At 45.0% G+C, this 18057-nt stretch overlaps 1 protein-coding gene and 1 long non-coding RNA gene across 5 annotated transcripts in view; one reads left to right on the forward strand and one right to left on the reverse strand.

Annotated features, from left to right (window-relative positions):
• The window catches only part of LOC126499108 (uncharacterized), a 17453-nt gene extending 9289 nt beyond the window's left edge, over nt 1-8164 (reverse strand). The window contains exons 1-2 of one of the 2 annotated variants that reach the window (XR_007590987.1): nt 7986-8164; nt 3739-3872 (exon numbers count right to left, since the gene is read on the reverse strand). This is a non-coding gene — a long non-coding RNA (uncharacterized lncRNA). Of the gene's footprint in view, nt 1-3738; nt 3873-7887 lie in introns of both variants that reach the window. The other variant, XR_007590986.1, reaches the window with a different exon arrangement.
• Nucleotides 8104-16147, forward strand: LOC126499106 (sodium-dependent glucose transporter 1C-like). Of its 3 annotated transcripts, XM_050138158.1 has the most exons (4): nt 8104-8462; nt 11370-11538; nt 12182-12298; nt 13218-16147. In XM_050138158.1, exons 2-4 carry the CDS (start codon nt 11490-11492, stop codon nt 14429-14431), a joined length of 1380 nt encoding a protein of 459 aa, XP_049994115.1. In that variant the 5' UTR covers nt 8104-8462; nt 11370-11489; the 3' UTR covers nt 14432-16147. The 3 variants fall into 3 exon arrangements, with proteins under 3 accessions (XP_049994115.1, XP_049994116.1, XP_049994117.1); XM_050138159.1 differs by lacking the exon at nt 12182-12298 and having other exon boundaries at nt 8323-8462; XM_050138160.1 differs by lacking the exons at nt 11370-11538; nt 12182-12298 and having other exon boundaries at nt 8341-8462.
• Nucleotides 16148-18057: the final 1910 nt, after the last annotated feature.

Below are 18057 nucleotides of genomic sequence, written 5' to 3' on the forward strand. Positions count from 1 at the left end.
GTTTGTGTTTTCTTCTTTGCCTCCATTTCAGTTTTCAAGTCTTGAACTGTTTCCATTATCTGTTTGATTGTTTTTCCTTGGTTTCCAAGGGTATCATTCACTGATTTATTCAATTTTTCAAACTTTCTGTTATACTTCTCATCCATTTCTTTAAGGGCATTATTTACATGCTGTTTAAGGGCATCAAACACTTTCATAAAGTCAATTTTTTCTATTTCATCTTGATTAAGGTGTTCATGTCCACATGTTGTGAGGTCGCTGGGTTCTGGTGGTTTCATGTTGTTTTTGAGATTGTTGGGTGAATTCCTGCTTTGGCGCCTGCCTATCTCTTCCTCTGAATGCTCCCCTATGGATCTTCTTTTACAGGATCAGGTCTCCTTGCCTACTGATGTACCTTCCCAGTGATGGCAGTCCCCAGTGATGGCTCTCCTGGTGCCCCAGTGATGTCTTTCCTGGTGCCAAGATCAGATCTCCTTGCTGCTTGGGTAGCTCCCAATGATGGCTCTCCTGGTGCCGAGATCAGATCTCCGTGCTGGTTGGGTAGCTAGTAAACAAAGCACCTACCTTGCTTGCTGCAGGCAGGCTATTGAAACAAAGGACCTCCTGCCTGCCTGCTAGGTTGCCCAAAGGATTCGGTCCCAGAGCCCAGACAGGCTGAGCTGGGAGAAGTTATGTGCCCAAAGAGGGAAGAGAGGCAGAAGGGTGAGGGTTCTGGATGCAAGCTGGGTGGGATAGGAAGAGAGAGGCAGTATTGGGGGGGGGAAATAGGACCTGCAGGGAGGCCAGAAAGTATAGGGGGGATGAGGATCGCCTGAGTTCCAGGACCCCAGGCTGCTGCCGTGGGTCAGAAACTCACCCCACTTATGGCTCTCCTGGTGCTGAAATCAGTTCTCCATGCTGGTTGGGTAGCTCGTAAACAAAGCACCTACCTTGCTCGCTGCAGGCAGGCTATTGAAACAAAGGACCTCCTGCCTGCCCCGTCTAAGTTCTTAAAACATTTTAAATGCCATATTCCATAGGTCTTTGAAGTGTTAAAGATTATCTAACTGAAATATATCTCTGTATATCTAGAAAACCTAACTAACATGACTACAAGTTTAACTAATATAAATGACTATTAATCTTTATTTCTTAATTATACATTACATTTTTAAATGAGCTGGACAATCTACAAGAGTTAGTTCTAGGACAGGCTCCAAAGCACAGAGAAACCCTATCTCAAAAAATCAAATTAAAAAAACACAATACCTAAACAAGAGTAAAATATACATATACACAGTGTAACAAAATCAACCATAACTTTGTATCAATAGATTAAGAGCCATACCAATGCAAAGTATTCATCTCTATATCATATCCCCCTTTACATGAAAACAAATATTTATAAACAATCATTTTGGGAATTTGGGCATTGTTTTCTCCAAACTGCTTCCTGCTGTTTGTTAGGCAAAGTATTTAGGGTTCACAGAACACTTTCAGGGGGTCTTGCTTCCCCAAACCACATTAGCCTAGAAGGAATCAAAGGTTCTCATCCTTTGTGGAAACAAAAGCAGAACCTCTTTTCCAAAGTAACATATCCTTAGCCTCAAATTTTGAAGTCATGATACCTTTAAGTTGGTTTAGCTTAGCAGCCTGTACAATGAAATGTCTCTCTCTAGTTATCTCATTCAGTCAAAAAATCCAAAGATAACAGAATAATATACACAATCCAGACTCTTTGTGTATTTTTCATCTTTATAAGGCTTATTTTTCTTTACTCCTTTCTTCTATGACTGTCCATATTCTTTTATACTACTTTTTATGTCTCTTTAAAGACTCTGTTTTAATTTTTAACTGTCTACACTCTTTTCTTCTTTCTCCCAAGTCTACACATATGCTTTAAACACACGATCACCCTTCAGAGGTTTATTTCTGCCTGAATCTATCTTTATTGTGCATCTGTAATCATTTTCTGACCAGGAGCACATTTGTCTTCTAAATGCTAAGTGGGTGCTGCTAGGACCAACTCTGCACCCCTTCCTGTTGGCTTCCAGTCCAACATGGCAGTGGTATGTTCACCGCCTCTGTGAGTCACGCTCACTGCCCCAGCTCCAGGGACGCAGCAGGTCTATGTTGCTGTTAAGCAACACGGAGCATGCTGCTCAGGACGTAGCATGCTGCTCACAGACCCCATTTAAGAGCAGGACCTCCCAAAAGAGCCAGCGCCATTCCTGCTACCAGCAAGGATCAGGAAGCCTTACTTTAAAGAAGCTATGCTGTTTTTGCTGCTTATGCTGAGTCAGGAAGCCTTCTCTTAAAGGAGTCACCTCTGCTTGTGACCAGCAAACAGAGCCTATCTGAAAAAAATGTGGCTACCGACAAGTGCTTGGCTCCCATGTTTTGTGGATCTAGGAAGTTTTTAAACTTTCTTAGGCTTCATGTGGGTGTACATTGCTGAGCACTGGGCGTCATCTGTAAACGGAGACTGTTTCCAGGCTGCCTGGACACAAATAATCACACAGAAACTATATTAATTGCAACACTGTTTGGCCAATGGTTCGGGCTTCTTATTAACTAACTCTTACATCTTAAATTAAGCCATTTTATTAATCTGTGTATTGCCACGAGGCTGTGGCTTATCTAAGGTTCTGGCTGGAGTCTTTCATCTTTGGCAGTTACATGGAGTCTCCTTAACACTGCCCACTCTCTCTCTCTATCTCTTCCAGACTGGTTATATTCTTCCCTGCCATAGGTCAAAGCAGCTTTATTCATTAACCAATAAAAGGAACACATATACTTCTGGGACATCACACATCACAGAGTTTTCTTTTCAGACAGGGTCCCTTGTTGCCCAGGCTGGCCTTGAGCTTACTACTGTAGCTAAGGCTGGCCTTCTACTACTGATCTTGCCTCTACCTTCCAAGGGCTGTGATTACAGGTATATACCACCCTACCAGACAAGAAAAGTAACTTTTTATGGATTCATCTGTTTTTCTTTCCATTTCTGATTTATCAGTTCTTCTGCATACAAAGTCAAGTACCTCTCTGTTCAGCTCAGCTGAGGGACAATCCTATTTTACAGAATGAGATGCTGCCTAATCCTAAATGCTTACATTAAGTCAAATGTATCTTTAAAGCAAACTTGTAATTAAACTTTTAACAGATAGGAAACCCGATTTTAGAAATAACTGTACAAGTAAAACTGACTGTATTGTGTGCATGTCTGTAATCCTAGTTTGCGGGAGGTAGGAACAGGAGAGTTAGGAATTCTGACTCTGACTCAAAAACTGAGCCAGAACAAAAAGATGACTTTTTAAGCTGACACATCTAGAAAACATTTTCTATTTTGTTAATCTTGTCTTGCTAGTAGATGTGTACTGGCCAATCCAAACCTTTTGGTATGGCACACAAAGCTCTCCACAGTGTAGACCTAGCCTACCTTTTCCATACATCTTCCAGTCTCTTTCATGTCTTATTTTGGCACATCAAAGTTCTCTCAAACTTTCCAGATTTGCCAAATACGTGAGGTAATAGATTTATAGGAAGAAAGGTTTATTTTGGTCATGAGCTCAGAAGTTTCAGTCCAGAGTTGCTTGGCCTGGCTGTTCTGGGCTTGTGGTAAGCAGAGCAGCATGGCAGAATCCTCCAGGGGAAGATATTCTCACCAGGAAGCAGAGGGATTGTCCCTTGGTTGTCAGGAAAGATAGAGGGGGAAGAGGAGGAGGGAGGGGGAAAGAGGGAAAACTTGATCAGTCCTACCTGCTTTCTGCAGTCCAAGGGCGTCTTTCACTCTCTTGGTTTTGCTTGGAGAATGGAGAGATCCCCTTACAGACTGATAAAAACAGGACTGATGATGCTAAGAACGCCTCCCATCAATTAGAAAACTGCCTCTACTGTAACCAACATTATTTCCACAGATTACTGATGGGTCCAAAATACAGCTGTACAGTAAGCCAGAAGAACTGTGGCTAACCTCTGTGTCACATTTGCAAACCACCCAGGAACTCTTAGAACTCGGAGGTGATGGAAGTGATGGTTATTCAATTCTGCGTTATCGAAAGGCTAGAAAATTTGACCATTTAGTCAAGCACAGTGATACAAACATGGGTCTCCCTTCCCACAGAAGACCTTTGTTGCCGGAGGCTTCTTGTTCATTTCCCGGCCACCCAGACTCCTGAAATAATCACACAGAAATCTGTAGAAATTGCAATACTGTTTGGCTAATAGCTTAAGTGTATTTCTGGCTAGCTCTTATATGTTAAACTAACCCACTTCTGCTAATCTGTGTATTGCCACATGGCTGTGGCTTACCGGCAAGGTTCCAGTGGTGATGGAGGAAGGTCATTGGTTAATTATAATAAACCAACTGCTTGGCCTCATAGCTTAGAACATAGATGGGAGGAGTAAACAGAATAGAATTCTGGGCGGAAGAGGAAGTGAGGTCAGACTCTGCTCTGCTCCTGGGTAGACCCGACAGCTCTGCTCTCTGGAGCAGAGACGCCAGGCTCTGCTCTCCCCTACAGCTCCTACCCAGGATGGACGGAGGCTAGAATCTTCCCGGTAAGCGTACCTTGGGGTGCTTACATACCTCATTAGAAATGGGCTAGTCCAGGTGTGAGAATTAGCCTGTAAGGGCTAGAGTTCATGGGCCAAGCAGTGTTTAAATGAAACAGTTTGTGTGTTGTTATTTCAGGGCATAAGCTAGCTAAGCGGCCGGGGTGCTGGGGACACAGCCCCGCCGCTCATATTTCAACACAGTGGGATCCAGAGTAGGTGTCTGTCTACTGCAGTGGCTACATGGCTTCTCCTGACTCCGCCTACTCTGTCTCATTATCTCTTCAGCCTGGCTTTACTCTGTTAAGCCATTGGCCGAAAGCAGCTTCTTTATTAACCAATGGCAACAAAGCATATTCACAGCATACATCACCTCCCACATCAGACCTTGGCACTTCAGCAATTTCTAGAACTATTATAACAAAGGAAAAGGCAGCAAGATTCAGATTATTAGCTTACAAGGACAGTTAAGCTCACAGGGAAAGAAATCTAATTCATTCCATCTTGAAAGAAGACGAAAGAAACTGCAAGTAAAATAGGTGTTCTCTTACAGGGGCAGCAGCCTCTGAAAGAAACTTTGAAAGAAAAAAAGGCAGACAATAACAGGGCTGCTCTGGGGAATAAGGAAGTTTTCCACTGCTAATATGTTAGGAGAAATAGAGATAATTATTAACCAACAGGAAACAAAGACCCCGGCAGAAACTTGAGCTACTCTGTTTTGCGCCCCACCATGTTTAAAATCTCACCCAGAATAAAAATAAAATTCAAATGGTGGGAGATTCCAATGTACCCATACTGCCTGTAAGTCAAATCTACTGTCTTAGTGTTTTATTGCTGGGAAGGGACACCATGACCATTGCAACTCTTATAAAAAGAAAGCAATTAATTGGGGCTGGCTTACAGTTTCAGAGGTTCAGTCCATTATCTTCATAATGGTGAGCACTGTGGCACAGTGCTCTATGAAAGACATAGAACAGGAGGAGTTGAGAGTTCTACATCCAGGTCAGCAGGCAGCAGGAAGAGAGAGAGCACCGGGCCTGGCTTGAGCAACCAAAACCCCCTAGCTCACCCCCAGTGACACACTTCCTTCAACAAGGCCACATACACGAATCCTTTCAAATAGTGCCACTCCCTGTGAGCCTATAGGAGTCATTTTCATTCAAACCACCACATGTATAAAATTTATATTGGGAGAAACTGGGCAACACTACTTTCTCCTGGTAAATTGTGCCCCTGTCCATTTGTTAGAACATGAATCTTTGGAAACAAAATGTTCACATATCCATCTCCCAAAAGGGAATAGGATCATTAACTTAGAGACACTGAGAAGCTCCAGTCCCCAAATTTGTTCCATGCAACTTGGGAAGGGGTCAAATAAGGAAAGAAAACCGACAGCCTTCTTTCACAAGGAGAATTTGTGCAAAAAAAAAAAAAAAAGCCCTCAAAAACAACAAAAACAGATGTTGCTAGGTGATGGTGTCCTTTAATCCCAGCACTGGGGAGGCAGAGGCAGGTGGATCTCTGTGAGTTTGAGGTCAGCCTGGTCTACAGAGTGAGTTACAGAACAGCCAGGGCTATACAGAGAAAGCAGGTCTTGAAAAAAACACAAAAACAAACAAAAGAACGAAAAACAGACGTAGGATGACTAAAATCAGTTGCCCCAGTTGAGATAACAATAGACAAAAGCAAGCCTTGCCTAGAATAAAAACATAAATACAATTCGAGGCAAGAAGCCCTGGAGGAAATCAAATCATCATAGAAGACTATCAAGAAAACAGATTCATAATACAATGACCAGCCCTCACACCACCCCAATATTACCTACAAAGAAGCAAAATGGAAGACAATAGATATTTGTGCAAAATCTCTAGGCCATAAGTTGGACAGTCATCCTTGCAATCCAGTGGTACCTAATCCCCACACTTTGTTACCTAGAGTTCTCTAACTAGAGAGCCTTTTTCAGTGGTAGGTTTTAGAGTACCTTTTCTTTAGTGTCCTTTTGCTCCTAATAGCTATTTTTGTTTTCCTCACCTAGGAGAAATGGGCAGTATTGTATTTATTGATGGTTGTATTTACTTACAGTTTTTATTCAGGAGGTGGACGGGGCATTTTCAGGAAGGATATGTAGTTAAACTACCTGTCTTAACATAAGTCAATGTGCTCATTCGCTTGGCATTCCATCTGCTCAGAGGGCTGAACCAGAGTTTTAACCAGAGCATGTCATTTGGCGAAACACAGAACAGCTAACATTCCTATAGACAGCCGCTGTTCATTTGGAGTGGTGCAGCATTAATGGCAAGCTGTGGAGACAAGGAGGATTTCTGACTTCCTCTGGCCAGCCCATCTGAAATAGTTAACAGGTCTCAGAATCACTGAAATGTTACCGATTTGCCCAATTAGCCACCATTAAAACCTAGGACACTCTAAAACAAACACGGCAGAAGCAAAGAGTATGTTGGTATTGTAGCATGCAGAATAATTAAATGCCTTTATTTAATCATTTTTGTGTTCTAAATTTCAGTGTCCCACTGAAAATTTCAAGACACACACTTTTGGAGCCCAATCAGAAAACTTTGGAAATATTCTACATGAGAAATGAAAACAATCGTTAAGATAGTTAGAATGGAGAGGAGGAGTTGGAAACCAATTTAAGGGATAGTTCTGAAACAAATAGAGAAGTTAATGACCATGTAAATTAAGGAGGAACGTTGGTTTGCAGGTAATGAAGTTTTGTAGTAGCTTGAGAGTCTAAGTGGAGTGGGTATTGGAGACAGACATATAAGTAAACAAGAAAGTCAGATACAGAAAAGTATCGTAGCATTTGAGGCCATGGTCCCTGTGTTTAAACAAGAACCAAATCTGTAGTCATGTACAAGATCTTTCTTTTTCAGCTGGCATAGCCACTTGGCAAACAAACTCATACCCAGCTCCACTCCTAACAATGTCTGTAAGAACTAGGGCAGGCAAGTGCTTGCAGCTCGTTTTGACCAGGATTTCTTTCCTGAGCTATTGTTTGACTCTTCGGGAAAAGGCCAGTGGTTTGTTGTCTGGCCTTTGGAGAGTTGTTACTCTTAATATTCCTATTCCTAGACGGGATCACGTGGGATTCTGAGTGTTTTGTAAATTAACAGATACTTAATGTGTGGGTTTACACGTGAGGGTCAATAGCCGTGGAGTAAGAAGCTGCCTTTGAACACTCTCGTACGTTCAAGGAGCAAGGGCAAAGGTTTTGGAAAGCCTGTAAAGACCAGAGTGCAATAAACCCTTAGGGTTTCCAGGTGATCCCGAAGTCTGAGGAAGTTACCATCTTGCAGTTCTTGGCGGGTTTTCTTCCTAAGTTTTGTGACTTCTTACCCTTTGGTTCGTCTTGTGCCAGGCTGCAAATCCTACTTCTTCTGCCTAGCGTGCCCCAGGAGCAAAACTCCCGGGCTCAGTTTAGTAGGACACCTCACCTGGTCCAGGAACTCCGATCACCAAGGCAACCAGCTTAACTTCCGGTTTGAAGACAGCTCCTGGTTGACTAGACGCCTCATTTCCGCAACGTAATCCGCGCAGACGCCCTGCGATCCGGAGGGCGGTGCCCTGGAGCCGCACCTGCCGGGTGGGAAGGCTCGGTCCGGCGTCACGCTCCCTGGGGCTGGTCCCGGGGTTGTTACCCCGGGAGACTCTGGGGCTCCTGGGCGGGGCCGGGCACAGCCCTGCACGCCCGAGGCTGGGGTGCACGGAGCTCGGCAGGTAGAGAGCGTCGTGGAGCCGCCACGCTGGAGTTGGAGCTGGAGTTCCGTGAGGCCGGAGGGCAGCGGCTCCTCCGGGCCGATCCGGGGCCAGAGAATGAGTCCGAAGCTGTGGCCTCCGGGCGGAAAAGCCGTGCCGAGAACGTGCTGCGCTGGTTCACCACCTTGGTGCTGTGTGCCGCCTTCCTGGGGCTGGTGAGAGCTGGGTTTGAAACCCTCTCTGGCCAAGGCTGGAGCAAGCAGCGTCCTGCAGGGAACGTGGTCTCCTCAGTGCCCCGTACCTTGCGTGACCTTTGGGTGCCTTGGTTAATCCCTTGGGTCTCAGTTTTGTCATCTGGAAAAAGTGGGCAGAACTCTAATCGTTATTAGAGGAGGGTTATTGTCAGACTCAAATTAAAAATATGTTTTCCAACATGAGCAAACCAACTTTCTTGGGGCAAAGGGGAGATATAGGAGGGGAGCCCAGGCCTTTACCAGCTCTCTTTTGCTCCTACCCACTGAAGCTCCAAATCGACCACAGAAAAGCTTTGAGAAATTGCCTCTTTGGAGCCCTGACCAAATCCTACCAGCCGCTTTATTTTGCGGGTGGGAAAATAAACCCAGAGAAGAAAGTGGCTTTTTTGGTTAAGTGATAGCATAAAGAACCTGTTTCTTATCCTGTTCTCAGCCCTGTTTAAATCAAGCCATAAGATCCTTAAACGATTTTCTTCATTCATGTACAAGAACAGAAACACCTTTTAAGACAGTGTCTCTTTCTGTAGCTCCAGCTACTTGGCTTGGAACTCGCTATATAGACCCCATTGGCCTCTAACTCACAGACAGAGGGTCTCACTATGTAGCCTTGGCTACTCTGGAACTCACTGTGTCGATCAGGATGGCCTCGAATTCCTAGAGATCCACCCGCCTCTGCCTCCTGAGTGCTGGACTTGAAGCTGTGGACGGACCACCAGCCTAAACTTGATAATTTCTGACTTGAGTGTTATGAGGGCTAAGCCTTTGACGAGAGTCGCTTCCGGTAACTTGGCATCTCAGTCTGAGTCTCAGTTGTCTTTAGACTTCGATGGGATGCAGGGAAGGAAGAAGATGCTGCAGGTGATAGAGACCCTCACTGTGTGCCTGGTCTTGTGAGTGCTTTAAAGAAGTTTGATGAGAGCCTGCACAGGCCGCAGGCCTGTAGGTACCTGGTCCTTAGCCCTGGCTTGCTGCTGCTTGGTTTATAGCAGAACAGCGCAACACAACCATTTTTTAAATTTATTTATATGCAGACTGAGGATTGACCCAAGGGCTTCAAGTATGCCAGGCTTTTCCTCAGCTGTATCCTCTGCCCACAGTCTGTGGTTCTTAAAATTCACACACCTTAGAAACATTTTGGGAATTTCACCTGAAGTGGAAGCGTAACCTTAGTTCTTGCTAGTACATTATATAACATCTTATTGTAAAAATCATTCTGTCCATGTTATGTGTATTTTTGCTAAGAAAGTTTTATAGTCCATATATTTCCCCATAGCTTTGGAATTTGAGGAAAACTGTAGACATAGGAACATTCAAATTGCTTATTGGCCATATTAGGTATAGATATATGCATACGCAATTTAAAGGAAGGACTCCATGTGTGCCAGAAATATTGGCATCTTAATGTAAAAGAATAATAATTTGGTGTTTCATACTTTAAAATTCTAGCAATTAAATTTCTATACTTAAGCATATATTATATTTGAAAATATAAGAATATATTTTAAAAATAGTTCATTATATTTTTTTTATTTTGGTTCATTGGGTTTGTGTGTAGAGGCCAGAGGTGGCGTCCTTAACTGCTGTCCTCCTTATTGTTTGACAGGGTCTCATTGAGCCCGAAGCTTACCAGCTCAGCCAGACTAGTGAGCCACAGGGGTTCCTGGGATTCTAGACATGCTGCTGTGCCTGTGTGTGCTGGATATATNGTATTTCTGTGAGATTACACTTGCAGCTCTGGTTGTGTGTTCCTCTTCTATATATATATTTATATATATATATATACACACATACATATATATATATTTCTGTGTTTTTTTAAGATTTATTTATTAATTATATATACAGCATTTTACTTGCATGTGTCCCTGCAGGCCAGAAGAGGGCACCAGATCTCATTACAGATGGTTGTGACCCATCATGTGGTTGCTGGGAATTGAACTCAGAACCTCTGGAAGAACAGTCAGTGCTCTTAACCTCTGAGCTATCTGTCCAGCCCGTGCTGGCTAGTTTTATGTCAAGTTGACACAATTAGAATTCTCTGAAAGGAAGAAACTTCAATTGAGAAAACGCCTCCATAAGATTTGGCTGTAAGGCATTTTCTTAATTAGTGATTTATGGGGGAGGGCCCAGCCCATTGTGGGTGGTGCCATCCTTGGCTGGTGGTTCTGAGTTCTATAAGAAGGTAAGCTGAGCAAGCCAGTAAGCAGCAGCCCTCCATGGCCACTGCATCAGCTCCTGCCTCCAGGGTCCTGCCCTATCCTGGATTCTTTCAATGATGGACTACAGTATGGAGGTGTAAATCTTATGCCCTTTCCTCCCCAACTTGCTTGCCAGTCATGGTGTTTCATTGTAGCAATGAACCCCACCTAAGGCACTGTTTTTTTTTTTTATGTGATGATGGAGTTCCAAACCCAGGTCCTCTTGTTGGTGCAGCAGGCACGTCACTGACTGAGCCATCTCCTTAGCCCCTAGTTTGTTACATACTAACTGTTAATACATAATGGCCTTTTAGGGTATTGTTCAATACTGAACAGTTGAAACAAAAGAAAAATAGTTTTTTTTAAGTTATGTGTGTTGGAACACACTGGTAGTACCAATATTTGCAGACTGAGACAGGAGGACTATGATGTTAGGATCTCCAAAACAAAGCAAAAACTTTAAAAAAATAACAAGGGTTTCAAATAAAAAGCCGTTGGGAGTGTGTAGCTCTCCTGCTATAATGTATGTGTTTCCTTAGGTTTGACTTACTGTCCTCTGAAGACCCTTATGGTAGATTGTAACCTCCCGCCTGTGGTTTTGTTACCATCCAAAAGCTGCTTCTTGGGCGTGTTTCAGCGACGAGTAAAGCTCTCCTCTTTTTAACTGTAGGGACTGAGTGTTGCTATACTGGGACCCACCTTTCCAGATTTGGCAAGAAATGTGAACCGGAACATCAGCAGCCTGTCTTTCATCTTTGTGGGCCGGGCCTCTGGATACTTAGGTGGCTCTATGATCGGAGGAGTTCTTTTTGGGTGCATTAATCACTTTTTACTTTTGGGTAAGCAAACACTGCCTTTTTACTTCCTTGTTTCTGTCAACAAGTTTACAGCTAAGATCTAACTATGGAAGATTGTTGATACCTGCGACAGGCACTGTGCTGGCCTCCGCCTGGCAGCTGGAGCTGAGTTCCTCTTTCCGCTTTGGCAGCAGGAGGGAGTCTGTACTGATCCCACTGTAAACTTGCTTGACCCTTGGGAGTGAGTGTTGATAACCCTGTGCAATGCTGGCGTTTACTGTCGGCTCTGCTCCAGGCTGACACACTGGCTGACCTTGAAGCTCTGCTTATCTGGGGGTACGGCAGGGCTTCTGGGACCACAGGGGTCAGAATAACTCCTGGAACCTGGCCAGGCTCTCTGGACTTGGGGTTGAAGATGAAGAAACAGGGAGATGGTGTAGCCTGCACCCAGGCCTATTGCCCTTGTCAGAGTTGAGCACAGGTTGATCCTCTCAGATCCTGACCCTGGGAGAGAGGGCAGAGCTGTTAGCACGCCTTTTTCAATAAATTGGCATAAGTAAAGACAATTCGATTAATATATTAAAACTCCTATGGAAACAAAAATGCTTTATTGCTGATGAATAAGTAAATACTTTGTTACCCAAAACAGAGCTGTTTTAGCCGACCTTCTAATGTTTCTTTCCAGGGGTGTCCCTTTCTGCCACCACAGTTGGTCTTTATCTTACTCCTTTCTGCAAGACAGCAGTCTTACTGGTTGTCATGATGTCTGTCTTTGGGATTTCAATGGGCATTCTGGATACAGGTTAGTGAAGCCCGTATTGTCATCTTCACTGCTGGGGACACTACTGCTAGGAACAGGAAGGCATTGTCATTGGAATGTCAGGCTGGGCCACAGCACCTGGTCAGACTCACCTAGCAGCGACATCAGAACATCTTTCTAGCATTTGCCTATGAAATCAGCATCAATGATGTTTCTCAGTGAGCAAGAAGGGATTCAGGATATCCAAACATGGAAGGCTGCCCCTCCCACGGGTGTTGTAGTACAGATAGCATCTGGTCCTTTAAGAAGCCACTAGCGGACCCTCTTCACGGGGTAACATGACGTTTGCTCCCCTCCACGGTCCTCCATCCCTGTCCTCCCTGCTCTCATGTTGTTGGACAGATTGTGGGACTATTGTATACATTAGGTTCCATTTGGTTGTAAGACTGTGGAGTGAAATGTATGCTTGTCTGAAAGTTAAATAGAGAGCCAGAGACTTGATGTTTCTGGCTGTAACCTCATAGGCTCTCCAGCAGGGCAGTGCAGGGGCGGAGAGCTGTGCCTGGTGCTGTGGTGTATGTCACGGCCCTGGGTATGGACTAGGTGTGTGTGTGTGTGTGTGTGTGTGTGTGTGTGTGTGTGTGTGTGTATGTGTGTGTGTTATATCTGTATGCCCCCTGGTGTGGTGCTAGCACATTTTATAGAACGCCTTTGCCAATGTGCCTGGCCCTAGTGGGTAGTGGTTTCCAGCTCGTAGATTCTGGATTCTGTGTGTTAGGAAGAGATGCTGTGATACATCTGCTGGTGAGAGGGGGTCAGAGCTCTCAAACATTGCTTTGCCTTACTGCAGGCTTTGTATCAGCACGTTGACTCTGGGTGGGACCAATGCCCCCCCCCCCGTTTTTTAAATAGCGATGTAGTGTTATTAACTGTTAATTTAGAGAATTTCTTTTGTTGGCAGGTGGGAAAGTCCTCATCTTGGATCTTTGGGGAGACAAAGGAGCCCCACACATGCAGGCCTTGCACTTCAGCTTCGCCTTGGGTGCCTTCCTGGCTCCCCTGCTGGCTAAGTTGGCCTGGAGTACCTCAGAATCCACTCAGAACCACACAGAGTCTGACTTTGACCTTCTAATGCTGAACCGATCCTCTGAATCCAGTCCAGACTCTCTGTTTGCGGTACCCGAGGACATGAATCTGCTGTTGACTTACGCTTCCATCGGCACCTATGTCTTAGTAGTTTCTGTCTTTCTGTTTGGTCTGTTTTGTAAGAAACGCTCAAAGCAGGAAAAAGCCATAATATCTGCCCAGGAAGCTCGAAGAGCCAAGTATCACAGGGCCCTGCTCTGCCTTCTCTTCATCTTCTTCTTCTTTTATGTTGGAGCCGAGGTGACCTACGGCTCTTATGTATTCTCCTTAGCCACCACCCATGTTGGCATGAAAGAAAATGAAGCAGCCGGCTTGAACTCCGTCTTCTGGGGGGCCTTCGCAGCCTGCAGGGGCCTGGCCATCTTCTTTGCCACATTCTTACAGCCTGGAACCATGATTGTGTTGTGCAACATTGGCAGCCTTGCTTCATCTTTGTTTCTGGTGCTTTTTGACAAGAGTCCTCTCTGCCTCTGGATCGCGACTGCTGTGTATGGAGCCTCGATGGCAGCCACATTTCCCAGTGGCATTTCCTGGATGGAGCAGTACACCACCTTAACTGGGAAGTCTGCAGCATTCTTTGTAGTTGGTGCTGCTCTGGGGGAAATGGCGATTCCTGCAGTCATCGGAATTCTTCAGGGACACTACCCAGACCTGCCAGTGGTTCTGTACACGGGTCTGGGGTCAGCCATCTTCACGGGAGTTCTTTTTCCCGTGATGTATAAACTAGCCACCTTACCCCTGGAACGCCAGCGCAAAGGAAGGAAGAGTGAAGACCAGAGAGCTTTGCTTTCCAGCTCTGAGCTCAATGACTGTGACGAAGAGAATGAAGAAGAAGATGCAGAAAAATGGAATGAAATGGATTTTGAAGTGGTTGAAACGAGTGACCCAATGCAGGAGCCTCTAAGGGACCCATCTAGAGAGGTCCTGATGGAGCCCACCCCTGAGGCTTCTGGTCAGTACCTCTCAGATGGGTACTTTTCAGTCAACAGTAGCAGTTCTCTTGTGCGTCACCAGGACAAGAGGGACTGACAGAGATGACTTACTGAACGGCTTCATCGGCTTCATCGCGTAACAACCACTCCTGAGGGCACCGCTCAGAGCAGGGCTTTGGCGATGGAAGTTTGTGTGCGTTCACAGCAAGCGCTGAAAGATTTGAAGTGCTTGCCGTAGGCGCCTCAAGAGCCCTCTGTACACCATGGCTCTTGCCAGGAGACCGTTTCCTGGCCTCCACCACTCAGAAGTCATTTCCGTGTGTAGAGCCGGGTAGCGGGCCAGTAGTTAGTTACACGGTAGGACAGTGGAGCTACTGGGCTGAGCAAACGATCATACCGGGGCTTTTGGAGAACGGTCACGGAAAGAGCCAAACTTTGGAAACAGAGATAGTTTTCTCTAGGACAAAATTCAGGAGGCTGTGAGAACACAGCAGGCCATGGTTTCTAGATCAATATCTAGCTTCCTCCCTGACTTCACGTTGAGCTTTGACACGAGTCTGGCATTTTTTGGTCTCCTGTGATTCTAGAAATGCAAATGAGATTATTTTGAAATTTTAGGGTTTGGGTTTACTTTGTTTCTTGAGTCTTACTTTACAGTCCAGGCCGGCCTGGAATTTACTAACTAGCCCAGGTCTCTGCCTCCTGAATTTTGTCCTAGAGGCATGGGTCACCATGCACGGTGATCTGCGTGAGCTTTAAAGTTGTGCAATATTTTTGCTAAAGTAGCCCATTCATTTCGGGTGGAATGTGAAACCGCAAGGCTGGTCAGCCTCTGAACTCGCCAGGCTTGTGAAGGCACAGTTTAGCAAGCCCTTTGATAGCTGCTGCAGCCACTGATCGCCAACACGCTCCTTTCCATCAGGCTGAAGGACCGGCACTTAAGAATTCTAGTAATTTCTGTTCTTGTTTCCCGTGCACTTAAAAACATTTTTTCCCCAATCACAGTATCATGTTCCATGCAGTACAGCATTTCAGAGATTATGGTATTTTTGCTGACACTTTAAAAGAGAGAGGTTATTTTTATATATGAATCTATATCGTGTTCAGAGAGGATCTGGAGACATTCTTTTAATTTTATGTAATTATTTTTTTCTTTTAGCTTTTACTTTTTTTCCAGTGCGGGTGACTGAACGAACACAGGGCCATGCCCTTGCTAAGCAAGTGCTCCACCACTGAGCCAAGTTCCCTGTGTCTTAGGTTCAATCATAGAAACTATTTTGGAGTTACTACATTAGCAGAAGTGGTGTGCGTGGGTCCTTTGGTGCCCATAGCCTCCCTCAGTAACAGAGCCTGGGGCTGGGCCTGGCTGTTTTAGGATTTGACTCCCACTGGGTTGGGGTGTTAATCACATTTGTACTGTAAACCAGGTTAAAAATTTAGTTTACAAATGAGTCACTATCTTCTTTGGTGACTGGAGATCTTGTGTCCCCCTCTCCAGGACTACTCCTGGGGATTGAAGTACCTGGAAACCAAAATAAAGATGAGAAGTAGGGTGATGGCCTGGGGAGTCAGGGATGAGGGACAGAACGGGCCATCCTTTGGTGAAAGGCTTATACTTCTCAGGTTTTATGCGGAGTGACAATGAATAGCTGTCTGGCTGCAATGTATTTGTTATCTTACCAGATTTTAAGAACTTGCTCTTCTTTAAAAAAAAAAAAGTGCTTTGTTTTTTATTAAGTGAAATATAACAACACCTTCTTGTAAAAAAAAAGATTAAATTTTTTTTTTCTGTGTGTGACTTTTGTGACGTCTATGTAAGTGTACCAACATGGGTGCCTGGTGCTGGGAAAGTCCAGAAGAGAGGGGGTCGGACCCCCTGGAACTGGAGTCATAGATGCTGTCAGCCACCACGTGGCTGCTGGGAATAGAACTTTCCAGATCCTCTCAAAGAGCAGCCAGTGCTCTTAACTGCTGCACTGTCTTTCCAGCCCCATAACACCTTTCTGGAGCACTGCCTGTGACCTCCCATGTGCCTCTGGGCACACTGGTTCAGGTTACTAACGCAGCATTGAAGGGGGTGGGCAAATGGGTGGCGGTGGGAACTGTTGCCTCTGTCCTGTGCTGTTCTCACTAGGCATCGGGAATGAGCTCTGCCCCCCCCCCCCATTGCAGAATGCTGGTTAGGCATTAGGTGGCGGCAGCTGGCACTGGAGTCTTGTTAAACGCAGATTCTACCGTCAGCATCTACTTTGCAGGGCAGCAGGAAGAGAGTTTGAAAATCCACACTGGAAATCTCCCACACCAAAGTGTAAGTGGCCACATGAGAACATAGTCATTGTCATAGCGTGGATGTATTTTTAGATTGGAAAGAAACAACTGAGCTCAGATAGAAAAAAAAAAAAAAACATACTCGTAGGGAAATATCTTCTGGTGCACGGTAGCCAATGGTCAAGTTTCCTGTTGCTGACAAGATCTAGCTGTTTGCAACCTTGACAATGCGGCATGATTTGGCTGTTCACACACCGAGGGTCATTGTCAGGGAGGACTGTGCTCTTTACTGGATGTGGGCCTATCTTCCAGGGACACCTGTTTGCTGGCAGTGTAGTGTCTGGGGCTCCTATTTCCTGCTGGCTATCGGCTGGTCACTTCCATGGGTTTGTCAAAGTCTCCCACGGTTCCTCTCCAGGCTATACTCTTTAAGTTCCCTTAAAACACAGCAGCCTGCCCAAAGCAAGCAGGAAAATCCCCTTCCCGCGACAGCGAATCCCTATCAAGCCAGAGTTATGTGGCATGGACACACAGAGGACTGCGTCCTAACACCTTTGCCCTCTTTGTCTGGCTTGAAGTAAATCACAGGTTCTGCCACAATGCAGGCAAGAGGCTAGACAGGCTTGTGAACCTGTGGATTCATTGTCGGGAGTGTGTGCCAACTTAGTCAAGCTTTTCAGAGCATTAAAACTATAGCCAAGGTAGATGTCTCAGTAATTATAGGTGCAACCTTGTATTAGGGTGCTCTAGAATGAATATATGTGAATATATAATATATATGAGTATGTATACATGGGTTATATTCTAATATATATGTTAGTTATACATATGTTATATAATATTCTAAATATGACAGGAACATTCACGTCAATTATAATCTTCGTTTCTGCAACTGATCACATGACCGTAGCTGGTATTTAGAACTGCCTTCCTCTACTACGCATTCTGTATTTCCTCCACCCTCTACAAGCACTTCCGCAGGTCTCGGGTCTTTTCCTGGAGTAACCCATACCATCATCCCTGATCGGTCTGTGCCCTTTGTCATCCTGCGTGGATCAGGCTGTTATAGTTTTCTGTTGATTTCAACCACAGGATCAAGAGACACCCTAAGGATCTCCTGCACTCAGGACATAATCCTTCTTACCTCCATTGTGGAAAAGGAATTCAATTCCCTCATGGGAACTTAATCAATCATCCCTCTGAACACTGTTATTCCTTTCTTAGCTGGTTGGCTTAAGGACATCAGAAGCCCACAGTGGCCAGGGGCAAGTCTGAGCTTCCAGTTCAATGGAATATTTGCTGTTGCTCATGGAAGGAGTGTGCCCTACTTTGGAACCAAAACTTCTAGACCAAAATTTAAGGTTGTGGGAATAGAAAGCAAAAACTTCCCTAGTAGATCACTACAGTGATAGTGAGTGGAACCATTCCCCTTTCTGTCCCTTGATTCCTGGACCC

This window comes from Alexandromys fortis, unplaced genomic scaffold (assembly GCF_014885135.2).
Source record: "Alexandromys fortis isolate MF-2015 unplaced genomic scaffold, M_Fortis_MF-2015_v1.1 scaffold_14, whole genome shotgun sequence".
Taxonomy (NCBI): domain Eukaryota; kingdom Metazoa; phylum Chordata; class Mammalia; order Rodentia; family Cricetidae; genus Alexandromys; species Alexandromys fortis.